Raw genomic sequence first — 27,636 nt, 5'->3', positions numbered from 1 at the left:
GCTGTGCTGGCCCCCTGCCATGCTGCAGGGCACGGCGGTGGCTGCTGGTCCTGCTGCCAGTGCATCTTGCTGCCCGCTGCTGCATCCCGCTCTTCCCCTGCAGCGCCCTGGGGACAGGAGGCAGAGCCCTGTCAGGGTTGGAGGCCCTGGGGGTGCCACCTCCCCAGGGCACCCAGCCCTGTGCTTCACCTGGGGCCTCCTTGCAGCGGGAACACACCGCTCCACCAGCTGTTCGGGACATTCGGGGACACAGGCTCCTCGCCCCAGCTGCATCCCTCGCCGAATCGTCCTCTTCTGGAGAGAAAACCTTGGGGGGGGGGCAGACGTGGGAGAGTGGGCAGGGGCTGGCAGCCACCGAGGCCACCCCACACAACACGAGATGTGTCCACGGCCCCTCTTTTGGACCTGCACCAGGGAGGGACCCCACACCCTGCGAGAGGCACAGGCGCCGTGCGGCAGCCCCCAGCCCCGCTCCCTGCTCCTCACCCACCTCTCAGCAGCTGTCCGGCTTCCGTGCACCAAGGGACGTCCAGCGGGGCAGGCCGAGTCCGCACATCCACAACAGCATCTCTCTCTCATGCCTGGACAGACAGACAGACAGAAACTCTCCCTCCCCCCGGTGTCCACCTTCAGCCAGGTGCCAGCTCCTGCCTCCAGCTCGTGGCCGCCGTCGGTGGGTTTTTATACATAAATAGAGCTCCCAAATTTAAATAGATTCTTTTTCTTTTCTTTTTTTCTGTACAGCGAGTCTCAAAAGTGAGTGAAAAGCCGAAGGAACGGCCGAGCCTGGGCCCGGCCCAGCTCTGCCATCCAGGAGGTAGTTTTGCCTGAGTCTTGTAACACTGCTGGCAGGGGGCGGGAGAAGGGGCCAGAGGGGAGGAGGGTCCCACTGGCAGGACCCCCCTCCCGGCCCCTACACGGAGCTCTCGTCCAGCTTCTCCACCAGCTGCGTGTGTTTCCGCTTCTCCAGGATCTTGCTGAGCTCCTCGGTGAAGGACGCGCTGTAGAGCGGCGAGGCCAGCGGCTCCTCCTGCTGCTGCAGCAGCATGTAGCTGTTGCCATTCATCTTGCGGAGGACGTTGGGCAGAGACCCCACGCCGTTGGTGAGCTCGGTCGGCAGCGGTGGCGGCGGCGGCAGCGGGGGCACGGCAGCTGGCAGCTCCTTGACTGGGGAGGTGGCAGCCGTGGGCGCCTCGCCGGGGATGATCCGCAGGCAGCCATCGGGGTAGGCGAGCTCTTCCTCCTCCTCCTCCTCCTCCTCCTCCCGGTGGCCCTTGCGCAGGCAGTTGGCTGAGACAGTCTGCAGCTCCACGCTGGATGGCCGTGGCTGCCCCAGGACGTACTTGCCCTTGCGCTTCTCCAGGCAGGACACGTAGAGGAGGACGGCGCTGAGCACAGCGCACAGCACCACCAAGGCAACGATGACAGAGACATAAGCCACCTTCATGTCGCCGGCCGCCTGGCTGGCGGCGTGGGGCCGGGGGGAGGCCGTGGAGCTGTGGGGCAGCTCGGGCAGCACGGTGAGGCTGTAGGCAGCCAGCAGCGTCCGGAGACCCCGCTCCTCCCCGTAGCAGCGGTACTCGCCGCTGTGCTGGGGCAGCGTGTCCGTCACCAGCAGCCCATCCACCCCCACGCGCAGCCGGTCCTGCCCCGCGCCCGGCACCTCGCTGCCATTCAGCAGCCAGACGGCTCGCGCCAGGTTGGAGCGCTGGTCACAGGGCAGCAGCACGTCGTCCCCCTGCAGCACCGTCCGGTTCTTCCACGGCAGGGAGCCTGCAGGGACACGTACTGCCTCGCGCCCGTCCCAGCCACCCTAAGGGACACTGGACGCCGGCATCCCCTGCGGTGCTGAGGGGCGGCGCAGACTCACCACGCCCGAAGCTGCTCCGGCATCCCTCGTTGCCACTCGGAATGTCCTGCACCAGCCCTGTGCTGCAAGATGTGAGGGGGCTTCAGCTGTACGGCCCCAGCTGAGCCCACCCTTACGGGGTCACGGCCACAGGGTGATGCGCAGCAGCACGGGACGAGGCGGGTGGAAGGCTTGTGGGGACCCCGCTGGGGACGGGCAGCCCGTCCCTACCTGTCCGCCGCAGTGGCAGTGGCGCGGCAGGCCCTGCCGTCCCAGGCACAGTAGGGGTCCCGGGCGAGGATGCAGTCGTAGCAGGAGGCGTACCTGGCACAGGAGGCCAGGGGCATCTGCAGGATCCCGCTGGCTGCCCCCACGTACAGGCTCCTCTGAGGGGAAAGGGCTGGCTCAGCACTGCCCTGGCATGGCGTGGCTGGGCTGTGGGGTACCCCGTGGTGTCCAGAGAACGCCCCCAGCCACGCGGCACAGCTCTCCCTTGGTGGGGGTGCGCAGGGAAGGGCCCCAAGCTCCAGTCAGTGCCACCAGCTCCAGCTGGCACCTGGCAAGGAGGTGGGGGCCACGCTGGTCCCCCTCCCCAGGCTGCCCCGCTGCCCTCCGGCACGTATCCCAAGCTGGGGCGACCCAGGAGGCATGTCCCCTCAGTCCCCCAAACAGCCCAATGGCAGCTTCGCAGCACAAACATGCACCGTGCGTGGTGTCCCCCCACTTCTTCCATCCCTCACCTGGGCGTGGGAGATCACCAGGCTCTCCACGGGCTGTGGAACCCTGAACACCTGCACCTCCTCCACGATGTGGATGCCGGAGCCCACCACCACGGCCTTGTGGATCCAGCCATCCCCTGGAGAGCAGAGCGGGGGGTCAGGAGGGAGTGTGAGATGTGTCCCCGCTGCCCAGCAGAGACCCGGCAAACTCATCCCATGCTCACCCGTCCCCATGAAGAGCACATCGTAGGAGCGGCCATCGAGGGCCCGCACCCTGTCCACGGCCAGCCGGCTGTACGCCACGCTCTTCTTCACTAGCAGCGGCTCCCCGCCGGCGGGCTTCACCTCCTCGAACATGAGCGGGTGCAGCTTGATGAAGTCGAGGACGCTGTTGGGCAGGTCCTGCGAGGAGTTGTAGCCCTTCCTGCGGGAGCGGTCGGTGATGCACTGCCCAGGGGAGACGGGGGTCAGGGGGGGATGCGGCCGCCCCACGCTCCCCCCTGCTCCGCACCCCCAGGCACTCACGGAGCCGGGCCGGGGCTCGGGCACCGCACCGTCGTAGCGGGACCACTTGTGAGCCGAGTCCTGGTACTCCATGTAGGGGCCCTCGAAGGCGCGCTGCACCGCCGAGATGCTGTAGCGGCACACGGCCGAGGCCTCCATGGTCCTCCTGGGGGGAAAGCCCTGCCTGAGCCCGGGCAGACACACGGGTGCTGCCCAGTGATGCACCCCCAGGTGCTCAGCGCCCACCTGCACCTCCCCTCGAGCATCTCTGGTCCCCCTGTGCTGCAGACTTTAGCCCCAGCCATTTCGGCTGCTGCCACACTCACCACTGTGCCGAGAGGGTGAAGGTGGCGTAGAAGACGGTGTTGGCCCAGCTGCCCCCATCCAGGCTGCAGACGCTGCGCAGCACCTCATAGTAGGGGATGTAGCAGACCAGGCGTGCCTTCATGAAGGATGTCCACTTGCGCTGCAGGATCTTCTTCCCCCCCACGTCACTCTGGGAGGGCACAGGGAGCATTTCTGCACAGGCTGGTGGGGGAGTGTGTCCCCCTCTGCCTGTGCCTCAGTTTCCCCCAAGGTGCAGACACGCAGCCCCCGCACCAGGCGGAGCAGCGTTTGGCTCCCAGTGACTGGGGACATGCCTACCTTACAGACACGGGCCACCCGGGCCACTCGGGCCACCTGGCTCTTGTCGAAGAAGGACGTGGTCTCCTCGCCTGCCCGCTCCGTGAAGAAGTAGTAGATTTTGTCGTCGTCGCCCACAGGGCTGTCCTTGCTCTCCCGGACCAGCACAGAGGCCACAAACTCAGCATCTGGGGGATGCGGAGCAAGAGGTGGAGATTGGGGACCCACCACGGCACAGGGGATCCCTCCCTGCTTCAGTTTCCTCTCATGGCAAACCACACGGGACCCCAAGGCCATCCCCCACCCCAGCTCCATGCTCCCCAAAGCGATGCACAGTGTCCCACAGCCCGTGACACCAGTCCTGGGGGATGACAGGGACGTCTCACCGTTCAGCCAGTGCAGCGGGGACTCCTCCATCTTCAGTGGCCGCTGGTGCAGGTTCCTCCGGATGTCGGGGAGGCTCCGAAACTCATAGCGCGTGGCCGTGTACAAGCCACCATCTAGGCACAGCAGGGACCCGTCAGCATGGCCCTGCACAGCAGGGACAGCCCCAAAAGCCGCCAGCATCCCCGTGCCCCAGGTAGAGAAGGAGGAGGAGGACCAAGTCCTGCCTTGCTAAGTCGCTGCACACAGAGCCCACCCAGTTGGGGACCCCCCGTGGGGGTGCTGGGGATGGGACCAGGGTCAGTGGCATCCCACATGTCCCCGCCAGCCGCGGTGCTGCTTACCCACGATGAGGCCGGTGTAGCCACGGGCAGGGTCGTACGGGCACTTCTCCTTGCCTTCCTCAAAGTGGGACGGCAACGTGAACCTGTCGGCATCCTTGAGGGGGACAGGGGACCGAGTTAGACAGGAGGGGATAGACCCGCCTCGCCTGCCAGCCCCAGGCTCTCCACAGAAGCTGCTAGCGGGGACAAAGTGATGCCTGTGGCCATGCCCTTGGTACTACAACCCCTGCCAGCACCCTCCAGCTGGTCAGAAACCACACAGACAGCCAGAGCCCCCAGCCAAGAGCGGGGAGAGGGCTCGTGGGGAAGGGGAGCCCCGGCACCCCACTTTGGCATCGTGTGGGTGCTGGGCAGAGGCTGGCCAGTGCAGCCAATGTTCCCGGGCTGTGCAAGGCTGGCAGACGCTGCTCAGCCAGGCTGGGTCCCCTGAGGTGACGTCCCCATCACGGCAGGAGTTATTTTCTTTGGGGTTTGCAGTTCAAAGCGCTTCAAATAATGACGGGGCCCTTCCAGCTCAGCGGCTCCTCCGCCTGACTCCCAGGGTGTGCTACGGCCAAACCGGACCGGCGGCATGGCCATGGGAACGGGCACAGCCCCTCCAGGGCTCCCCGGCCAGGCTGGGGACACAGCCCCAGGCCCCTTTGCCCCATAGCTCAGGGAGAGAGGTGGGCAAAGGGCGACCAAGTCACCGAGAGCCACTGCACAGGGGTGAAAGTCCCGCTGCCGGGGGACGTGGCTGCTCCCAGCTGCTCTGCCATGAGTCACGGCCACGCGGGGACCCCCAGCCTGGCCCAGGAAATCCCTGGGGAGGGGCCACTGAGTCAGCCCGCCACCATCACCCTCCCTGCCACCTTCACCCTCCCCGCCACCTTCACCCTCAGTGGACAGGCTTGCCACCGGCCACCAGCCAGTCTGCAGCCCCTGCTTTGGGAAGGGACCCTGCAATAGCAGGGGCTGGGGACCAGCTCCAGCGTTGGCATGTCCCACCCCACCACCCCGCTGAACCCACGTGTCCCTCCCACAGCAGCGATCCCCCCACCCCCAGCCATCTCACTATGGGGTCAGAGTCCAACCCCAGCACCAGGGTGGGAACTTTGGGCATCTTTGTCACAGGTGGCTGCGTCCCCAAACCAACCCACCCCTGAGCCGAGGAGAGGCTGGGACGGGGGCAGAAAGGGAGTGGGGCTGTGGGTGGAGGTGGTGGGAGAGGACAGGGACTGCACCACCCCGGGGCGACACGGTAGCAGGGGAGGGGTGACAGCCGTGGTGCTGGGCAGTACTCACGATGGTGGCACAGAGCGGGTGGAAGGCGTAGGTCCCACAGGCGTAGAGGTGGGTGCTGTTCAGCCTCTGCAGAAACCGCACGTGGTTGAAGCACTCAGTCTGCAGAGGGGGAGGACAGGCGTCACCACCCAGGGAAGGCGGCGGTGCCCCCCTCCAGCACCCGGCACCCACCCACCAGCTCCACCTTGTTGTTTTTGCCTTTCTGTAGGCAGTCCATCTGCGTCTCTGGGGAGGCATCCCACCGGATCTGCAAGGGGAAGATGGACTGTCACTGTGTGACCCCCCCTATCACTGTGTGGTCCCCCCATCATGCAGGCTCCAGCCTCTGCCAGAGGCATCAGAGATGCTAAAATCCTCTCTTTTATTTAGAGAGAGGACGGCAGCTCAGAGCATGAAATGGCAGCCTGCCCGCATCCCCCCAGCCCGGGGCACGAGTGGTCCCACACCCCAACCTGCAGGCAGAAACCCCAAAGCACCCACAGGAGCCTAGAGGATTTTGGGGTGTCCATCCCAGAGGGAGCAAAGGGGTGTGCTTCCTCCCCTGCCCCTTGTCCTGCCGGGGTGTCCCTGGAGCAAGCAGCTCTGAGCTTGGGGACATCTCCCACCACTGTCCCCATGCTGCCTGGCTGGGGAGAAGGACCGGGTATCCACAGGGGACCTGGGGACAGACCTGGGGACAGACCTGGGGACAGCACCTCCAGGCAAGACCCAAGACAGTGAGCAGGAGGATGAGCAAGGATAGGGTGGCCATGACACGGGCAGGGACCAGGCAGCACGGGACAGGAAGGGACAAGCAGCCGGTGGTGGGCAGAGGCCAGGCTCACCGTGCGGTGGGAGCCGTCGGCCACGTCACTGGAGTTGAGGGCGAAGATGGCTCCCCTGGCGCCCACGTAGAGGATGCCCCGGTCGTCCTCCAGCAGCAGGGTGCTGTAGTTGAGGGTGTGCGCGCTGAAGCGCTGGACACCCGACAGCTCTGCAAAGGGAACAGGGGGCTGAGGGGGGACCCCGGGGCAGGCACGGCGTGAGCCACTGGGAAAAGACAGAGGAGGGAGCCGGGAGCGGGTGGGAAGGCCCCCACCGAGGTTATCAGGCAGACGGTGCCAGATGCCAGCGGTTACCGCAGGAGGACAGGAAGAGGGGAGGTTTGGTAGGAGGCGAAAAGCACTAATTGGGCTCGGGCTCCCAGGGGAAATTTCTCCCCGCTAATTAAAACAGCAGCTCAGGGGTGGGAGCTGCGATGTCCATGTGCAGCATGGACCTGCCACACTCTTTGGGGAACCGCTGGAGGAAGCAAAAACATGCCAGCAGCAACCCCAGCTCCAAACCAAACCCAGCCAGGCCAAACGGAAGGATGCAAACCAACTGAACCAAAACTGCCATGCAAGGGGAGGGCTTCTGCTGCGAGGCTGGGCGCTCCCTGCCTACTGAGCCGGAGAAACCATCCAATTTGGGGTGCTGAGAAGTGTGAGGTGGGACTCAGCCCTGGCCAGAGGGACCCCAAGCCAGGCTCAGACTCTCCCACCGCAGGAGTGGGGCTTGGTACCCCCAAGGCAGCTGGGAAGGGAACAATCCCCCCCAAAAGGAGGCATTGCCTGGGGAGAAAAGGGCACCCCAGCTGCAAATGCAACCCTCTCCCGCCATCAACCGCTGAGCTGGGTTTCACTAATGAGGTCAATGAAGTCATGTGGATGCCCAAGTCATGGTGACACTGTGGGGCTGGCTGACACCACAGAGGCTGGAGGCCAAGAGCCCAGTGGCAATTAGAGAAAATCACGGAAGAAAGCTCCCTGCTGACTATTTGGGCCATGAGAGCCCAGCTGGGTGTGATGCCTGGCTCAGAACACCCTCCAAGGGCTGCTGGGCAGGGCCAGGGGCTGGCCAAGGCTGGCTTCCTGCACGTCCTTGTCCCCTCGGCTTTTGGGGAGATGCCTTTTCCCTGCTCCATCCCTTGGGGCACATTGACTCTGGGTACCCAACACCAGACAGCCATGTGGGCTCTGATTTCTGGAGCCCAGGGGACTGGAGGACCTCCTGTAGCCACCCATGCTGAGTCCCCCGCTCTGGGGGGGGGTGGCGAAGGCTGGACGCAGTCACGATGCACCAAACCTGGCGCCGGCAAGATTCCAAACGTCACCGCCACCACCGAGACCTGCACCCCCTTACCATCAAAGGTGACTGTCGTCCTGGGGGTGGCATCCAGGTCAGTGGCAGACCGCCGTGATGGGTAGCCCATCACCGCTGTCACCACGAAGAGAGCCGTCAGGAGATGGGCTGTGCCTCCGCTCATCTTCCCGCTCCCCCGGCGAGGGCAGCTGCCCAGCCTGCTGCCGCCAGGCTGGCACAGCCGATCCTCGGGACAGGCTCCCCAGCTCCCTGGGACGGGGCCAGCCGCCAAACCCTCCTGAAACACAGAGCACTGGGTCAGATGCTCCCACTCTCTGTCCCCGACACCTCACAAGCAAGCGGGCTTGGGAAGAAGCCAGCCGCGCACACGCATGGACGCTTGACCGGGCATGGCCTCAGCCCGCGAATGGCTTCAGGGAAAAGCAAACCCTCGTTTGCCAAAGGGGAAACTGAGGCATGGCACAAGATGTCGAGCCTGCAGCCAGCACGGGGCAGGGAGGGGAATCTGAGCGGAGCGACCCCCCGCAGCATCCCCCTGGCTCAGCGTCTGCTCCGTCGCAGCAGTGGCAGTCGCTTGCTGAGCACTTGGTTCGGTTGCTCAGAGGCTCATTTTCCTCCAGGTCTGCTCTGGTCTCCTCCCTCCTTCGCTCCCAGACATATCCTTCCTCAGCTCCCCATGACTGAAGGACAGGCTTCGGTGGAGCCAGCTGATCCCCCATTGCATTTTCACACCCCGAAAGCAGGCTCGTTTACCCCCAAAAGCAGAGAGCGGGGGTCAGGGGCAAGCCCCTCTGCGGGTGCCTTGGCACACTGGGGTATTCCCAGCCCCTGTCCCCAAAGCGGCTGTGATGGGACAGATGATGGGGGGCTCCCAGTGAGCCCAAGGGTTCCACTTCTCCCCGAAAGCACAGCTGGCTGTCTCCTGCCGTGTGAGACACTTGTCCCCAAGTTTTGCCTCCTGAAATGACAAGACTCCCGAGTACCGAGGCGCAGGGAAGGATGCTTCAGGCACACAGCGACGCAGAGTGAAGGAAAACCCATGCAGGAGCCGCTTGGCATCTTCACCAAGTCTTTTCAAGCGAGAACAGTTTCCCCCCCAGTGTTTTTCCACGAGATTTCAGTTTCTCTTTCATCCCAAGCTGCCTTGAAGCTCAGCATCTACCTCGGCTCTCGCTTTCATGCATCCGATCCCTCCCAAATAACCCCCCCGCCTCTCCTGCCTGCTTTGAGCAAAGCCACCGGTTCATTTTGCAGGCGCTAAGGAGAAAGGAGACGACTGGGTGTCTCCGAGCAGGGGAGCTCCCCATAAGCAACCAGCACCTATAGGTTTGCTTAGGGGTTTTTTTTAATATATATATAAACCAAATACCTGGCCCTGTAGAGAAGCTGTTCAAACACGCTTGCTGCAGACGGTTTCCCTGAAGCAAATACCTCACCAGGTCTCAGGCAAAGGGGAGGTAAAACCAAAGTGAAATGAAAGTGAAAAAGGCTTTGGGGCTGAAAAGGAGAAGCGAGGGGCTGGATGTGGATCCAGCCACAGTCCCGGAGCCTGCATTAACCCGCTCTTCCCTTTGAGGGGGGGGTGGGTCAGACCCAGACCTTGCGCCTGCACTGGCTGCTGCCCCGGAGCATCCCGGGAATGGGGCAGAGGGGAGATGTCCTCCCCTGCTCCCTCCTGCCTCGCTGCCCCCCAGGCACTGGACCAGCGTGGAGCACCCATAGAGCACCCAACCCTGGGCACGGGCAGGGTGCTGCCCACGGGGCTGAGCTCCCCGGGGAAGAGAGGATGGCAACCTGGAGCATCCTCCTTCCAAGTAACTCCTATTCCTGGGGCAAGCCCTGTTCGCACCGAGGGTCTGCCCATGAGCAACGGGCCTGGCAGGGCGATGCAAGGTGGGTGAGTGGGGATAGAGGTCAACGAGAAAGAAGTTGCTTTGTTGGCCCCATGTTTAGCATGAGCCAAACCCACCAAGCTTTTTGGGCAAAGCAAGGAGCAGGGTCACATCTGGAGCACCAAAGCACCCAAAAGTCCTCCAGCCAGTCCTGTACCAACACCTCTCCATCCCACCAGCGGGACCGGGGCCACCCCGGCAGCTGTGGGGACCCTTCCCCAGGCCTCTGTGCGGGGACACAAGCCTGGAATCACACACACGCCATGAAAGCTGCCGTGCAACTGGGCTGGGAAAGCAGAGGGGAGGAGAAACCTTCTTACGACAAGGCAAACAATGATCTCTAATAAATGTGTAACAACCCTGTGAGCTGCCTGCATGCTGCCTGGCATTCTCGCCTTATCTCCCCCCCCCGAACAAACAAGCCCTGAACTTTGCCTGCTGCCCAGCTCCAGGCACAACAGGGATCAGAGCCGGGAGCGTGGCTGGGTAGGGACGCTGCTTATCGCAGGGCAAGCGCAGTGCTGCGAGCCAGCCCCAGCTAACATTTAACCAGTGCGAGCACCAAGCCAGCATGGGGCGGGGGGGAAATAATAATAATAATAATAATAAATTCATTTGTGGGGTTGTGCAAGGCTCCCAGCCGGGCAGGGGGGAGCAACTTCCCCTGCCACCGAGGCTGGGCTCCTCCACTTTTTGGAGGGGAGCAGCTACACCCATTTCCAAAGACTCTTTTGCCTGAGATCAGATGTAACTTTGTCCTAAAGGACATTTAATCAGTTAGCTATAAAGCCAGTTAATATTTTACTTGAAGGGAAGGGCTGCTCTGAGCTTCTCTATTTTTTATTTTTTATTTTTCATACCTAGAGTAGGGGAGAAAGAGCAAGAAGGAACTGAAACCATCCTTAGCTCCGCTCAGATTGTCGCCCTGGGCTGCAGCCACCAGACCCCCCCCTCCCCCAAATCCATCATTTTCCCCCCTCAGCAGGGTGCAAGTTCAAAGCTCTGGGCAAAGACAAGTGTTGGGAGGCAGAGGAGGTCCCAGACTGTGGGACCCACAGGTTGGGCTGGGGGTAGTTGGATTGCTCAAGCTCAGCTCTTCCACGGGAAATGGGGAAAAGCCAGGAGGGGAAACACTGCAGAGAGCTTTCTCTGGGGAAGGAAGACAAGAGGGGAGGAAGAGGCTGAAAAGCAGCAGCAGTTCCAATAAAGTCTGGGCGTTAGGAGAAAAACTGCCCAGAAAAGCCCATCCCATCCCCTGGAGCAAGCTCCCAAGCCCCTTGGTGCCTCACCTACTTCCCAGCACAGGGGGGGTCGACATAGGACCTGAAACACGGCCCCAGCTCCCGCCCTGGCTGGCGATGCTGAAGAAGAAGGGTGTTGGAGGCAGAATCCAGCCACGGAGCTGACAGTGAAGACAGGAAGCAGCCGCTCTAAGCACAACGTACAAGGTCCACAGCAGCCAAAGCTCACCCTCCCACCGCTGGCTACCGGGGCTCCCACGGGACGCAGCCACGGTTCCCGGCACAGAGCTGGGCGAGCCCGACCCAGGCACCGGCTCCCGCCGGCAGGACGGGTTTGATGGTCCCCGGGGAACGCCAGGAAAGCAGTGGGACAGTGGAGGCGTGCAGGCGTGCGTGAGCGCGCAGGGGAGCGAGCAAGCCCCGGTCAGGTCTGACTGGGTTTACTGGGTCACGACGGAAGCTGTGCAAGAGTGACTGTGCCAGCCTCAGCCTCCCACCGGCAGCCAGCCGGCACAGCACACCCAAACGAGCCGGCCCGGTCGGCACCTCCTTAAAATCCCCACGACCAGTGTCTCTGGAAGTGCAAAAAGCTTTTGATGAGTGAATTTCCCAGCAGCAGGTCTCACCACCCTGGATCCAGCCAAAGAAACCAGCCGGGCCATGAAGCTGCCGCACCCCTGGACGGCCGCTGCACCAGGAGCTTCTCCCAGCCATGGTGGCCCTTTCCTGCTGCCTCGCAGTCCTCAAAACCTGGGAGGAAGAGCCGGCCGCAAGCTTGGGTGCAGGAAAGCTGCGCTGTCAGTGGGGCTGGCAAATATGGCGGGACCTCAGCCGGGGTCTTATGGGACCCCCATGGCTGTTTCCTTGGCGGCACAGCCAAAAACAATGCCAACTTTTTAATTTGGATACGCCAAGCGGGAGCAGCCCTTCTCCAGCTCACCCCCAGCATCCATCCTTGATGGCGGGACAGAGATTTGCAGTGCAGGACTGGATGCTTCCCCATCCCACCACTCCGTGGACAGCTTGTGGTTGCTCCACCGAGCTCCAGCAAAGCCCAAGCAGGCTTCCAGAATGGCTGCCAAACCCTTCTCCCCTCCTCTTGGGCTGCCCCCCTTGGCATCGCGCACCCCTACAAGCAAGCGCTGCAGCCTTCCCGGTGGGGGCCAGGATTTCCAGCAGCTCTCCTCCGAGTTATGGGGTTGCAAAACAGCCTTAACAAAACTCCCGGCAGGGACTGCACCGGGAGCCACCGTTTACGCCTTGCTTTTTTATGGCAGCCCAGCCCAGGCACTCCAAACCCCACACGGCCGATTCAGCTCTCCCCATCGGGGCCAAGCCTGGCATGTGACCCCCCCCGGCCCCCTCGTCCCCCCACTGCTCGCTCCCCCAAGCGCGTTCCCACCATCCCAGTGCCATTTTATCCCCCCGGGGACCCACGCGAGTTCAGCCGAAACAGCCCGACCCGTTCCCAGTGCCGGGGGGGGGGTGGGGTGGGGGGGGGAAAGGCTCCTGCCCCGGGGGACAAGGCAGGGATTGCTCCCGGCTCCCAGGCGTGGGAATCAGCCAAGGAATTACGGAAAAGAACCATACAGCGAGAGGCGAGCCTGGCCCGCGTCTGGCTGCGAGCGCAGCGTGTTTCAGGCCCCCCTTTCCCTGGAGCTGCCAGACCTTGGGTGGGAAATCCTGCGAGATGCGGGAAGAGGCGCCGGGATGGAGGTTGCCAGGCAACTTTAATTCAGCCCTTGACGAACTTCCAGCACTTTGCTTCTGCTGCAGAGCCCAACCAGCAAATGATAAAACATCCACAGGTCCACCCCCAGCCCGCGGTGTCCATCTGTCCATCACGGGGGCTTGCTCATGGCTTCATGCCCGGGGTGCCTTGCAAGGCAATGGGTCCCCCCCCAGCAGCATCCCTGAAGGCCAGCCCAGGACGAGCCGCCCTTCCCAGCAGAGATTTGCAGGGGCAGGATTTGACCCGTGGGACTGGGCTGGCGCTGCCGCACGGATATTTCTCAACCAGCCGGGATTTTTGTCAACAACAGCAAGAAAAAATGCTAACTTGTCGAAAGCCCTGCGGGAAGAGGGGATCTGCACCGAGTTTAGGGGATGGAGAGGGAAGGAGCACACTGACCTCCCGGGAGCCCCTTGCCAAGTTTATTTTAATTGCCTTCTTTAAACAAAACCACACTCGACCCTGAGGCGCTTCAGCAGACACGCACGAAAGCTTTGGTGATTCAGGAAGCAGATACCTCTCCCCTTTACCCAAATTTGGGATTCGGACACAGCAGAGGGGAGGGAGAGTAGTGACATTGGCTCCTCTCAAGGAGCATCCTGCCCTGCTCCCGCCACAAAGCCCCCACGCACAGCACAGCTGCCACGGAGCCGGGGGGCAGGCGGCAGGCACTGGAAGGCCGTGGGAACAAGCTCCAAATTTCCCCAGCACGGCACGACCCCCATCCGCCACCAGCAGAGCATCCGGCAGAGGAGAGCACCCAGCTCTGATCCCACCAACATCATGGCAGGGAGGAGGCGTGTGAAGGAGCAAAGCAATGGATGGGAGAGCAAGCAGGGCCAGCTGGGGATGTGGGCCTGTTTAAGGGGCACCAGTGCCAACAGGAGCCAGACATCCAAACATCCCTAAAAAGACAAGCTGGTCCATCAGCATTAAAACATAACAGCCCAATTTCTGACAGATTTTCCCCTCTGGCTCCCAGCACCATGCCTTTTTCTCCGTCCCCCTGCAGCATCCCTCTAGGGGATGCCACCTGCTGAGCGAGGGGCAGGGACCAGCCACGGTGTCCTCCTGCACAGCTGCAGGGATCAGGGTGTTTTAGCTGCTCCCCAGCTCCCCATTTTCACTGATTTTACAAGAACTTGTTTCTCTCCTCCGTCAGGTTGGGTCTGATGTGGAGCGGGAGGTTCAAAGGGGCTGCCAGGCAGCAATGGAGCTCACTGCCAAATCCCCGTGAGAGCTCTCCTGCCATTCCCCTCCAAACCCACCCAAAAAAATCCAACTGAGAAAATAAGGAAAGCTGCTCCAGCCTCTGCCACGGGCAGGCATCACGTGCCTGCAGCCACCTGCCAGGCGTGGGGACGGCTCCACTCCAGCAGCTCCTGGCGTGCCGCAAGCAAATGGTACAAGCACGGTGCCCAGAACAGCAGGACAGAGCGCTCCTCCGCTCCCCGTCCGTAAGGAAAACCCACCAACGCTGGCCATCAGTCAAAACAGCTCCTCACCCAGCTCCATCACCCCAAAAGCCTTGCTTAGAGCTGGCCTGGGAGGGAAGCATGCAAGGAGGAGAGGCTGAAGGGCAAATCCTTGCAGCTTGGTGGCGGGACTGGAAGCACTAAGCGATGCCCCGGCCAGCCCAGACCCGGCACCCCCGGGCAGGGCAGCAAATCTCACAGGAGCAGTTCCCTGTGTACTGGAGGCTGTTTGGTTCTTGCAAGCCAGCGGTGAGGGGACAATCCCAGCAGCTTTTCCCTCCCATCCTGCACATCTCCCCCTGTGGAAACTCCACGGCAGCAGCCCCGGGCTGACCCTGCAGCCTGGGAGCACCTGAAAGCCCAGCCAGGAACCATACAGGAACTGGGAAATGAAACTGGAGGATGCGGTGGTCTGACTCTGACTTCACCCCCCCGCCAGCCTGCCCCACATCCTGGCCACGGGGAAGGCAGAGCGCGGCCACCGAGCCCCAGGATGCGGAGCGCAGACCCACAGCGTGCAGGGCAGCACAGCACAGCAGAGACCCCCGGGGCTCCCACCTCCTCCATCGTGGGGAAGAGGCACTCTCAGCACTAGCAACATCCCCCCCAAACCTCACCATTTTCCATCCTTTCCTGCCTCTCCTGCAGTAGGCCAGGCTTTGCCACTTGCTGGCAGCCCCTCGGCAGAGCAGACGGACAGATGGACAAGTGGACGGACAGATGGACAGGTGGACGCACAGCCCTCCGCATCACAGCAAAGTTTCCCAGCGAGGGGGCGTTCGCATCCAAGTGGCTGAGCACCGGGTGCGATCTGCAATACAGCCTTCAAAGGCTTTGTGGCTGAAGCACATTGTCTCCACGGCAGAAGCAGGAAAATAATTGTAGAATTAAACTCCCAGGAACAATTAGAAAGAAAACAAAAGACCCCAACCCTAAATATAAAGGGAGATTTCAGGGACAGATTTCAGGGCTTTTTGATGCATTTGAATCCACTTTCTCGTCCCCATGGCTGCACTTTGTTTCATTTCACTGGGCTCGTACAATGCAAGACAAGGAATTAACTCGGGTGTTTGTTTAGAGCCGGTTTGTCTTCCAGTTTCCTTCCAAAGCCAGGTTTGAGTTTCAAAGATGTTTCTTGGCAATGCCCAGGGTTCCCACCATTGGTGCGGCATGGCGTTTTCCCATGGGGAAACTGAGGCTCAGAAATCCTGCATGACCTGGAGTCCCCTTGGAAGCGGGGGCAAGAGCTGGAGCACAACCCAGCTCGCCTGGCGTGAACACGGAGCTTTCCGCCCCAAGCCTGTCCCTCTCTCATTTATTTATTCCAAAGATAAACTGTTTTCTTTTCAAAAGTCCAGCAAAACAGATGACGGGAGCAGTTTTATGGCTTCCAGCTTCACCAACCTCTTCTTGTTTCCTCTGCTTTCTCTCCAACAAAGCTTCACATTTGGGGTCAAACCCAACTGCATTCAACTTTGCGTTCAAAACTGCACGGCGCAAGGCGGTAGCACCTGGCCCTTCCCACAGCCATTTTGCATACCGCCAACTTTGCTGCCCCAAAAATCAGCTTCCTACTTCATTTGCACGGGCTTCGTTTTGCCATGGGCAAACAAGAGCCCTCCATCAAGTAAGGGGAGGTGGGGTAGCATCTCGAGGAAGCTTTTAAGCAACAAGAAGAGCACAAGCCGGAGCACACTGTGAATCACCAAACTGCGTTCCCACACCGGTCGGTAACACGGTGCTCAAAACCCTCGGCTTCCTTTGGCTCTGGACAGCAGAGCTCAGGCCCCAGGAGGATGGAAGGGGTGGGTTTGGCAGTGACCTTGCTATTGCAAAGCCCTCGGGCTTGAAAATCACCAGGAGTGGTGGCACAGCCAGGCGGGGAGGGATGGCAGCGAAGTGCCAGCGGGGCAGAGAGCTCTCCTCACCTTTGAACGGGAACAGGCGCCTGCCCAACACCCGCAGCAGCAGCCGGCCACTGCCAGGGGGGCTTTCACAGCTGGGGAACGTAAAAATAACTTCAGGAGGCATTGTTCTCCCCTCTGGAGAGGCAGTGGGTCCTCCTGGACCGGCACCTCCCCACCAAACCACCCATCACATGAGCTGCTTCCCAACAAGTCCCATCACGATGTGAAGCGGAGCTGGCGGGCAAGCGCAGGGAGGGAAATTCCCCGCACGCAGCCAGGTGAGGCTGGCACCGTGTCTCCACCGCACCCACCGCTGCCCTCCTGCACGGGGTGCCGGCAGAGCCCCCCCTCGCCAAGTGCACCTGGATGCTTTTTCCCAGCACATGACCTGCCAGATTTGCTGAATAAACCTCCCAGCTCCAGCAAACCCGCTGCATTCCTGGCAGGGAAAGTGGTGAAAGGTTCAAATGGATGTTGGAAAAGGCAGTGGGGGGGAGAACAAGCCTACAACACAAAGCTCTCATCTGCAGGAGCCGAAAGGGTTGTTGGGGTTTGGGGTTTTTTCCCCCCTCCGGTTGCAACACAAAAACAAAGTCAAGATAGGGATCGCGGTGTGCTGGGGGGCAGCTCCCTGCCCCTTGTCCCTCCAGGCAGAGCGAGCCCGGCCAAACCAAGATGAAGCAGAGACACATCCCATGGGACACACGTGCAGCATCGCCACGGCCATCCCACCCAGGTTTGGGGTTCAGGTGGGGGCTCCCAGCCTGCACCCATCGTGGAAGGAGGTGAAGCAGCCGGGGCCCATGGTGGTAGGCCAACTAGCACAAAAAATGCCATCGTTGTTATTAATAATTTCCCTGCCTCTGGGGGAATCTGCACTCCTCATCCATTTTGGGCAGTCTCTTTGTCTTTGGAGACTGTTTTTCTTGGCACCTGAAAAGCATTTTCATGGTTCCTCCTCCCACTTCACGCTCTTGGTTTTAAAGGCCAGGCACAAGCCCCTGGCCCACCTGGGTACAGGCGGGGAGGGCAAAGAGAGCCCCAAATCACAGTGCTGCCTGGCTGCACAGCAGGTCTCTTCTACCCTCGGATCAGCAGACACAAAGCTCAACCTCAACACAGACAAGCCCCCAGCACAAGTCTGTCCCCTCCACCTGGGAGCGTCCGCAGCCCCCACAGCGATGCATCCCAAGGAGCCAGAGCTCAGACAAACCACGTCCCACAGCCCCCCACCTCCCAGGGGGAAGGGAATGGAAAGCAGGGATTGCACTGCACCACCTGCATCGGTTTAGTATCTCGTCCCAGCCAGCTGAAACACCAGCTGCCCCCAGGTAACACTCAGCCTCCCCAAATACCGCTAACAGTCCCCATCCCCACAGACCCACCCCCCCACCCCCCCGATCTGCTGGGGAAGGGGGGGGGGGGGGGCATATCTAGCCCTCCGCCCAGGAGCTGTTGTCCTGTCTGGCTGCTCAGCATGTCCCCCTGTCACTCCTGCCCAGGTCCCCTAGCCCCAACTCACCCCACCCCAAACCTGTCCCCAAAGCAAGCTACCCGCACTGCCACCAGATCCCGTGTATCCCAGCCTCCCCTCCAGCTTGTCATCCCCAAATCCTCAGCTGCATCGGACCTCCCCTGAACCCTTCTCCATACCATCCCCATAGCTCTGCCTCCCTGTTTCCCCCAAGGTGTCGTTCCCTGGACCTTGACCCCAGCACGTCAGACCCCTGCTCCTCCTTCTCCAGACCCTGCCTGTGCACCCAGCACCCCAGGCCCTGCCTGTGCATGCAGCATCCACACCCAGCACCCCAAATCCTGCCCGCAGACCCAGACCCAGCACTCCGGGCCCTACCAAGGCACTCAACACCCAGATCCAGCACCCCAAATCCTGCCTGTGGACTCTGCACCCAGATTCAGCACCCCAAACCCACCACCCCCGACCCCACCTGAAGATTCAGCAGTCAGACCCAGCACCCCCGACCCTGCCTGCGGATTCAGCACCCGACCCCAGCCCCTGCCTATGCATGCAGCAGCCAGAGCCAGTTGCCAGATCCAGCTCTCCGGATCCCGCCTGTGGACGCGGCACCCAGACCGAGCAGCCCCGGCCCTGCCTGCGGACCCGGAGCCAGCAACCCCGGCCCTGCCTCTGGATCCGGACCCAGCACCCCCGACCCTGCGGGCGGACCCGGGATCAAAAACCCGGACCCAGCACCCTCCCGGCAGCTCTCCCCACTCGCGTCTCCCTGGCACTTACCCGGTGTGGTGCCGCGCTGCTCGGCTCGGCGGCGCAGCAGGTGCGGGCGGCACGGCACGGCGCGGCACGGTTCGGCGCAGCGCAGCCCGGCTGTGCGCGGCCCCGCCGTACCGAGCCGAGCCGCCCGCACCGCCCCCTGCCGGCCGCGCCGGTGCGCGGAGGTGGAGGCCACGGTGCTCAGCCCCGGCACGGAGCCACCCGGCCGCCTGCGCGGGTCCCGCGGAGGAGGAGGGCAGGAGCGGCGGGGAGGGGAGCCGGGGCCGGGCTGCCCCTGCCTGCGCCGGGTCTTGCCAGCAAACGCTGTGAGGCGGATGGCAGAGTTCCCTTCAGCACAGCCACGGCAGGCAGAGGCGCCGCCGTGCAACCCCCTCGGCCCCGGGGACGGTCAGCACCGGCCCGGGGGAGTCGCTCAGCACGGGCGGTTTGGGTTGTACAGCCTGTGTTCAAGTCCCTGGCGAGGACAGGTGGTAAAGGGCTGGTAACTTGGGCTTGTGACTATAAAAAAGCATTACTGAATGCAGATAAGATCATCCCGCTCTGCCAACACAGCACATGCGGTGTCATCACACCACAGCCACCCAGCTGGTGCTGCGGTACCCGCCAAGGCTCCTCGCTCCCTGAACCCACCCCAGCTGCTTGCACCCCACATCACACACCTGACCGAAGCACCGTGCCCTATCTTCACCCTCCTCTAACACGTGTCTCCCCATTTAGTCTGCATTTACCCACGGTGGAAGGTTGTTTGGAAACACAGGCAGGTAATGGTTTCTCTGCAGCCCTGTGTGGAGCCTTTTGCCTTGGGTGGCTTCTGTGGCTCCTCCCCACAGGCAGGAGCTGCCAGGTTCAGGCCTGTGTTTGCTTTCCTTTCGCAAGCTTTCAGCGCCTGGCCAACCCTCCCTCCTCACCCGTCGCAGGAGGCGGCAGGCCTCCCAAAAGAAAAACCCCGAGCACTGTATGTAATCAGCAGGTTGGATCTAGGGCAATTGGAAATCAGCCGGAGTGGGAGGTGGGGAGATGCTGTACCTGCACACGCTGGATTGCAGCTCTCAAAGCTGGTGGGGTGGCCAGGTGCTGCTGGCCCATGGTTACAAAGCCGTGTGGTGCCCAGCACCAGCACCCTTGGGTGCTGGCTCATCCCCTCTGCTCCACACTAGTCCCCCACGAGGGGAGAGGTCTCCAGGAAGGGGACAAGGGTCCCCCTGGCCCTGCACCCTGCAGACCCAGATCTGGACCCACAGCAGGGCTTAGTGCTGAGTGGGTTGTGATGAAGTTGCTCAGCATCATTTGGGGATGGGGGTCAGCACTGGCTGAGCCCTCCCCATCACCTGGACCTTTTACCTGGGAATGACAGGAGGGTGCTCCTGTGGGGAGCCTGACTGACATACCACTCTCAGGGTCCCTAGGTGCCAGGGTCCTGCCTCTCAAAAACACTGTGGGTGGGGGCGAGCAGCGAAGGCTTGAACTCCCCCAGTCCCCCATGCACTGACAGGTCTCAGTGAAGGAGGGACCCATCTGGGCACTCCTGCAGATGGGGTGGCTCCCGTCCCCCTCGCACACGCTCACCAAGCAGCCACCATCCTGTCATCCGGCACGAGATGCTGGGACCTGTTCACTGTCCCCACTCCCAGGGACCCTGAGAGAACAGAGCAGAGATGCTACCCACTTCCTCCAGCACTTCCTCCCTCCCTCACCTCTTGTATGCTCCAGCGGCTAATCACCATTTCCTCCTGTCCCTGGGCAAAACCCCAGCGTCTCTTCCACGCCTCGCCGCGCCTCTCCACCCACCCTGCAGAAGGGGGGTGTCCATGTACCAGGAGCTGGGCTCACCTGCAGCCCTGCCTGGCCAGACCCAGGGCGCTGCTCAGACAGCGGGAGGGCAGGCTGAAGCAGCAGGCGCTGCCTGCAAGGCAGGAATGCTTTTGGCCAGCCTGTCTTACCCAGGGATTGGGGGTTTGGGTGCTGTGAGGCAGCCAGTCCCCCACATACGCTCCTAATCCCATCCCCTGCTTTAACAGAGTTGCAGCTGGAGGCTGCGGGGCTGGTTATGGGAAGAACTGGTCCGCAAGCACTGGGGAAGGGGGTGCCAGGGCTGGGACGGGGTTGCCCAAGTCTCCCTCCCTCTCCAGGGCACTGTGCACGTCCCATCCGGCAGCAACACTCCCTGCCCGTGCGGGCAGCAGAGGCAGGCGCCCTCCCACGTGGCTGCAAGCCGAACCCAGCACAAATTGGAGCTGCGTTAGCTCCTGGCCTCGCAGCGGGGTAATTAGTGCATGAGCAAAGAGCGAGCAGAGCCCGTCGTGTTCGGCACTGCGTATTTACAGGCCTGAGCTTGCGAGGCTTTAATTAATTAACACGACTCATGGGCAGCTGGAAACAGATCTATTTTCAGAGCCTTCGCCTGCTCTGCTGCCCCCATGAGATTAACTGAAGGAATTTAGGGCCCCACGAGGTTGAAGGCCAGGGCCTTGCTCTTATTTGCACGGCTTTCCCAAGAGCCAGAGCGGGGTGCGTGCGGCATCAGCTGAACCAGACCCAATCATCTCCTATGCCGGCGTCCCTTTCCCTGCAGAAAGGTTCTGTCGAGCGGGGGGTCTTGTTTGTGCTCCAACCTCAGCGCAGAGCCAGCAAGGTGCTGAAAGGGGAATTTCCCATCAGAGCTGCCCTGCATCCCCCGTCCCAGCCCAGGGGACAGCCTGGAGCGGGGGACACTTCGTATTGTGCCACAGTGCCTTGGGAAACCGCCCTTCCCACAGCCACGCGAGGAGATGAGAGCCCTCATGCTCTCTTCTCCCCATTAATTTAAACGACCTTTAGGAAAAGGAGACGCTTTAGTGCCCTGATCACCGGCCCAGAGTCTGGTTACTGTTTAATGTCTTCTTCTTGTCACTTAAAACACCACGTCCCACGGAGAGAGGGCTGGGCAGAGCGGGTTTGTCCCACGGGACAGCCCACACCAGAGCCAGCTGCCCCTTGCCTGTGGGGGCAGCTGCCCGTCACAGCACAGCCCCACCATTCCGGCACACGGCAAAGCCAGGCGGATGCCCACGATCAGCCGCCATGTTCTGGTTTGCCCGTCTCTGCTAGAAAACCCTACCCACAGCAGCGGGTAGGAACACCTGCGGACAGCCCCTTTTGCCCCTCCGATGCCCGAGGAGCCAGGGCAAAGCTGCAGCAGCTCTCACATTTCACTTGGCACCGCATCCCTATCCCAGCCGGCATCCCAGATGACACGAGGAATTATAACAGGGCCACAGCGCCGTGAAATATTGATGGGATTAGCGCGGATCAGCTCTCCCAGCGCACATGCTGCGCTCACCCCGAGCCTGGGAGCCGGCGACCTGCACGTGCTCAGGTTGCAGCTCAGCACCCAGGGCGGCAGCGCTGCCAGGGGCTCCCTGCCGGACCCCCAGCCAGAGACATTTCTCCAGCTGCTGCCAGCCTGCAGCCTTCCTGGGGGGACATAGGGGACCCCATCGCAGCACAAGATGACGTGCATTAAGTTCCTTAATACACAACACCGCTGTGCCTCAGGCTCTGCTGGGGATGAAGCATTATCTGGTTTGGTTGTATCTCAGCACCCACTGCCACCCTGTGCCCCAAGGGACCCCCACCCTGCCTGCAGCCCCGAAACATGCCAGCCCCCAGGCTCCATCTCCTCCCTTGTCCCCTCCCAAGTTCATCCCACATGGCCAGGACCATAGGGGATGCCCTGTTCATGGGGGTGTCCTGGGTGACTGGCAGGGGACCCCCACCCTCCCCACTGCTGCGTGCCCCCGCTCACATCACTGAGAACCAGGTTTTGCTGGGAAGAGGATTTCATTATGGATCACAGCGGCCTAAATGCAAACAGCTTAGCAGGATCAAATAACAACCAGCATTAAATGGGAAATACGCTGGCAGGGGTGCACACCATGGCAGCAGCATGTCGCAAAGCTCCCAGTGATGGGGTGCAGCACTGATGGGGTGTCAGTGCTTATTGAACCCACAGGGCTGACAAGGATCTGCAGCCTTTGGTAGGAAACTGCTTCCCGAGGCAGGTCTGGCTCCTCCCCAGCAGTGCAGGCAGCCTGCCTGTCCCTGGGCAAGAGAAGTGAGATAAAACCCCAATGCCTGGGATTTGGTTTGCCAACCTCTGTGGTCTGACGGGCAGCAGGCAGCCAACCATTTCAAGCTGCTCTCCAAACTGGTTTGAAAGCCAGCTAGGAGTTACAAAATCACAGCACTCCGGGAGCTGGGGATTTATGAAACCCTCAAAAGAGTTGTGAAACTCACGCAAAAGCCATGCCAGCCCACACCATGCCGAGAGGCGTGTTATAACGTCAAAACCACCGGCGGAAAAATGGGTACTTTTCCCTTTCGACATGAGAAAGCAACAACGACCAAACCAACCTTTCCCTGGGCCTCTCCATCCCCCAAATATGCTGCAAGACTGGCATCACCCCTTTGCCTGCCTCCATGGAACAAAAGCCAGCGGGGAGCATGCCAGCCCCATGCCACAGGGTCAGTCTCACTGCTCCAGCATCTGCCATCTCGGTGGTCCCCTCTGCCTGCCCCAGGACCAGCCTGCCCAGGCTCCAGGCTGGCAGCGCTGCATGAAGCAGAGGAGCAGAAAAGACACACCGGTGATGCCTGGAGCCCGGCAGCGGTACTCGGGGCTTCCCAGCAGCTAAGTGCATGCTTGCCAGGCTTGGCTTTGTTTCTCGAGAGCGTCACGGACTCATCAAGCCAAGCGTGATGCTCCACAGATTAGCCCCGGGGAAAGAAAAATATTCCAGTGGGCACAGAGTATGAAAGGCTCGGGAGCCTCTTCCCTTCGAGTCATTGAGCAAACTTTCCAAACCACTGTTTCTTCGGGCTGAGAGCCAGCAAGGAAAATTACAATTGCAGAAGAATTTGTCTGAGAAAGTTATAAGGAGCCGGAAAAAGGCAGGGGCAGGCTAGAAGGCAGCTGAACAGCCAGCCCATGCTGCAGCCACTCCAGCCCAGGGCTCGGTTTCAGGTAGGGACGAGACTTTTCCCCCAGCTCGGTACAGCAGCAGAGCTGCTGCCCCAACTTCCCACAAGATCAGATGCTGGATTTCTCCCCTGTAAGTGTTTGGCAGTGGAAATTGGGATGTTTTGCCCAAGGCCATTTGTTGATGAAGGCTGCCAGGTGCCAGCAGCCCCAACCATGGAGCCGAATGTGGTGCCAGGGCGGATTTTCTCAGGGGAGAAGCAGCTGAGTCACAGCAGCCTCCGATCTGTTCCCACAAGCCCGTCTGCGAGAGACATGCGGGAGTTCACAGAGGACAGGTGCTCACACGGGCAGCCAGCGGGGTTTGGTTTGCTCGTCTGCAAACCTCTCCGAGCTGGCGGAAAGCATCTTCCTGGCTTGGGATCTGTCGGCAGCACACCTGCGGGGAAGGGCTGGTGAGACTGGGGGGGAGCAGGCTCCTGCCCTGCCTTTCAACCGGCCAGGGCTGCTTCGGGATGCTCCTGCAGCATGGGGGGCAAACACCAGCAACCACTGGCAATCCCATGGGAGAGGCAAGGGTGGTGTTTCGGGGCCCGACACAGGGTCTCGTCCCGGCTCTGGGGCAGGAGCAAGACTGCGGTGGCTGCAGGCAGGGACAAGGCAGAGCCGCAGCTCCAGCCCCAGGAGGTGACACGTGGCTCCAGCCCTGGGAGAAGCGGCTGGCTCGGCTGGACATAGGCAACCCCTCCGCCCTTCCCAGCTGCTCCCAGTAAAAGCAGGTGGGCTCAAGCCTGGCCGGGGAGCATGGGGCTCTCCCCCGCATGGCCGGTCGGGTCCCTGACACGCACTGCCAACAGCGGCAACACACAGCCCTGGGGATGCATGGGGCCTGGGGCAACACCGGTGCCTTTTAAGAGCTGCCTTTTTGGGTGAGCTAACCCACACCCCCAGAGCTAAAGCCAGGAGGGTGTAACGGCCCCCAGCACCCACCCTCTGGGCCAGGATCCACATCCCCATGGCTTCACCATTTGGCCATCTGAGCCCCCGTGCCCGAGCGACCTCTCCCCAGCCCTGCCTTGCTCCAGCCCGAAGGCTGACCCATGGTGCCTCTCCTTCCCAGGCATCACCTCCTTCCCCGTGCTGCCATCGCTGCCACCAAAGAAGAAACAACCCGAGCAGCGCAGTAAATAACCCCCTGCGCACAGGCAGAGCGCTGGCAAGCAGAGCCGGGCGCATCCATCACACTCACGGTTTTTCTTCGGCTCTGACACTTTGATAGGGGCGAGGGGGTGGGGGAAGGAGAGGAGCTTCCAAAATTTATGAGCTCGGATTTAAAAATACATCTCCTTGAAGCGCTGCAAAACCCGGAGATGGTGAAGGCGAGTGGCTTAAAAGCTACCCTCGGGAATGAACGCGAAAGCTGTGCCTACCTCGGAAAGAAGGATTTGGGAGACCAGCGTAGCTGATGTTGCAAACCATGTCTCTGTTGGGATCGTTTTGCAAGTCACAGCTCTCCGTGCCACGCATGACAAGTGAAATGAAAGGCAGGGGTAACAAATGACATGTTAAAATCCCTCCAGCCCTATGGTAACGTCAAACTTAGCGCAGATAGGATTTGGACTGTCACCTTCAATCTCCCAGAGTTTCTCCTCTACATCCCTGACCTCCCGCTGCTCCACGCACATCCAGTCTCCCAGCCCCATTTGGAAACAGATCCCCTTATGCAAAGAAAAGAGCTTGTAGCTGTAAATTTGGCTGAAAACATCTCTACTGCAGGGAATCACATATCAAATAATAAAGCCAAACGAATGTCAGGAAGTACAACCACGATATCAGAGTCCTTGGTCTTTAGAGATGGACTCTCCCTCAGCAGGGTGCCGCAGAATGAGCAGCTGAAAAATGTTACCCGGTCATTAAAAACATCTAAAAGTAATTTAGCCTGAGTGACAATGATGCTCAAAGCAAGTTATTTGTCTGCTGAGATAAAATGAGCTATTTCAAGCTCGTCTTTTGTTGTAGTTTTCTTTTAAAGTCAGAAAGGACTGAAAAACGCTGAGCAGAGCGCCTTGCCGGCAGAGCCCTGGCACAGCGGCAGGGTGTGGGGAGCATCACCGCGAGCTGCCCCGATCCCTCCTGCCGTCGTGCTCCCACCGCCTCTGGAAGGATGCTTGGAATGGACCGGGAAGACGGTCCCTGGGGCCATCGCTGCATCTCCGCTGAGATACAGTGCCATTTAGGATGATGGTTTTGCCATGGAAACATCTCCCTCCTAACAACAGATCTAGCAGCACGTGTCCCAAAAGCAGCCCAGCATTAATTACATGGTAATTTTTGCTTCCTTGTGACAGAGGCCAGAGTCTTACCCTTCCCATGCTGTTGTGTTTTTAAAAAAATAAACAGATTTCTGAGTTAACCCATCAAAAGCATTGCATGAGCCCAAGGTTCCTCTAGAATGACCTCATAAGGAGATTTTTGGTGGGCTCTTTAGATACAGTGTTAAATATTTCAGGTGAAACATAACTCTTTTAAGTGAAGCCAGCCTTGCTCTGAAGATCCAAATCAGTGACATTTCTCTGCAGCCTTTGGAAACTGATTTGCTTCTTGCTGGTACCGTCTCCCTGTACCGTTCAACTGAGTTTATGTATTCCAAAGCTTGATTATTTTTTTTTTTTCCCCTATGCAATCAGATTTTGGGAAGCTGTGGTGAATTGCCTTACAAGCAGTTTTTGTCCTCAGGTGTTTTCTGAGCAGGCTGCATCCATCACATCCTGGTGCTTTAGCACATCTCTGTACAAATGGTACGTTTGAGAGTCAGCTGAATTCTTTTGATTCATGTTCCTGCATATCCATACAGCTAATTTACCTTTATTAAAAAAAAACAAGAAAGAAGACAAGAAGAGGGAGCTATTAAGAAGGACAGTGTCAAGGCCAGCAGAGCGAGTGCCGGAGGGCTGGGTTAATGAGCTGCTGCCCGAGCGCCCAGGCTGGCTGGAGCCAGGAGCTGCTGTCCCAGCAGGGCTGACTCAGTCCTTCATCGGGCAGAAGCAGGCTGCGGAGTCCTGCACCCCTCTTTCGGCTACTCCCTAAGCTCCAGGGCCTGTGGTTAACCCCACTTGCTCCAGCCACCTCTGCCAGTGTTTTCCTGGGGGGGTCCTGGCTGTGTTGGGCTCGGGCCAACCCCCCGACCCAGCCCCAGCCGCATCCCTGTGCTTCGGGGAGAAGGTGAAACGGGAATACGGATAAATCCATCTGCCCTCGCGTCTCACATGAAGGCCGCCCCGTTCGCCTCCCACGGCCGGACAAACACGCTGCCTCCCCCCCGCCTGCGCCAGCAATGTCACCGAGCTGCTCCCTTGCAAGGACACTTCCAAGGTGAGGGAGCGGGGATTTGCAAGACACCCATCATGATCGTTTATTCTTGTCATTTCTGACCCCTCAGGGTAAGAACAACATCAGAGCACTGCAGGCACGAAACAACAAGCTTTGTAGGTCATATCAGCGTGTAAACTACCATTAGGAACCACAGCACGGAGCATGAATAATACTCCCTTTATTCCACCGTATACCTCAACGCCCTTTAAATAAATGTAAATGGTTATTTATGGATGGGGTTTGTATGAGACGTTTGCTCAGGAACACAGCGCTAAAATGGAGCTGGAGCAATAAGTTTACTCTCTCCCCTATATATAAGTCAGAGCAACTGCAGCACTGATAGGCTTAGCGATAGCCCGAGGGATCCCAGGCAAAAGAAGAGCAGTGAGATCACAGTAAATCTTCCTTGCACAGATTTATGCTCTATCCATTAAGCCAGAGCCACAAAACATACGTCCTTCCAATGCCACCCTCCTCTCTGCGAAGGACAGCAGGGCAGGAAAAACTTTGAAGGACTCCAAACCTGGAAAGGGACCTTCAAGAACAGATCGCATCATTTCTGAAAAGTGGCAAACAGTCAACCTCGACCGCTTTCCTTAAATCCTTTCAGCAAATAATGACCTCGATTGCCAAAAATGATCTGATAATGCAAAGGCAGTGAGAGATGTGCAGTGAGTCATCATCTCCCAAGCACGTTGAACTCCCTTTTGTCTTTGCAGCGACAGAAGCCACGCTCCCAGCTGGAGCGGGGTGAGGTTGCCCCCAAGAGGCAAATCTAACACAGCAACTAGAGAAGGAAAATGCTGAATGTTCTGAAGGTACCACATAGGAAGGATTTTTTTAAAAGATCTCCTCATATGCCCTTATTTTTACTTCCCCGTAGCAGAAAACATCTATGGATGGGGTGGGAGGGGAGAGGAAGGAGGCCAGGTGTTACTGTGTTCTGCTGGAGCTCCTGCACCACACGACCTGTTTTC

General features: G+C 60.2%; 1 protein-coding gene across 4 annotated transcripts; it reads right to left on the bottom strand.

Annotated features, from left to right (window-relative positions):
• Positions 1–705: 705 nt before the first annotated feature.
• On the bottom strand, positions 706–18,464 carry SEMA4G (semaphorin 4G). Of its 4 annotated transcripts, none has more exons than XM_075758047.1 (15): positions 18,334–18,464; positions 7,872–8,109; positions 6,533–6,681; positions 5,893–5,955; positions 5,709–5,807; positions 4,425–4,518; positions 4,083–4,196; positions 3,718–3,884; positions 3,399–3,568; positions 3,094–3,238; positions 2,793–3,015; positions 2,590–2,705; positions 2,081–2,235; positions 1,871–1,932; positions 706–1,773 (listed from the first exon to the last, which is right to left on the bottom strand). In XM_075758047.1, the coding sequence occupies exons 2-15, from the start codon at positions 7,993–7,995 to the stop codon at positions 914–916; spliced, it is 2,541 nt and encodes an 846-aa protein (XP_075614162.1). In that variant the 5' UTR covers positions 7,996–8,109; positions 18,334–18,464; the 3' UTR covers positions 706–913. The 4 variants fall into 4 exon arrangements, with proteins under 4 accessions (XP_075614162.1, XP_075614160.1, XP_075614159.1 ...); XM_075758045.1 differs by lacking the exon at positions 18,334–18,464 and adding an exon at positions 12,634–12,856; XM_075758044.1 differs by lacking the exon at positions 18,334–18,464 and adding an exon at positions 12,634–12,837 and having other exon boundaries at positions 706–1,788.
• Between the last annotated feature and the right edge of the window lie 9,172 nt (positions 18,465–27,636).

Source organism: Balearica regulorum, chromosome 7 (assembly GCF_011004875.1).
Source record: "Balearica regulorum gibbericeps isolate bBalReg1 chromosome 7, bBalReg1.pri, whole genome shotgun sequence".
Classification (NCBI taxonomy): Eukaryota; Metazoa; Chordata; class Aves; order Gruiformes; family Gruidae; genus Balearica; species Balearica regulorum.
This window is presented reverse-complemented; position numbering and strand designations above follow the sequence as displayed.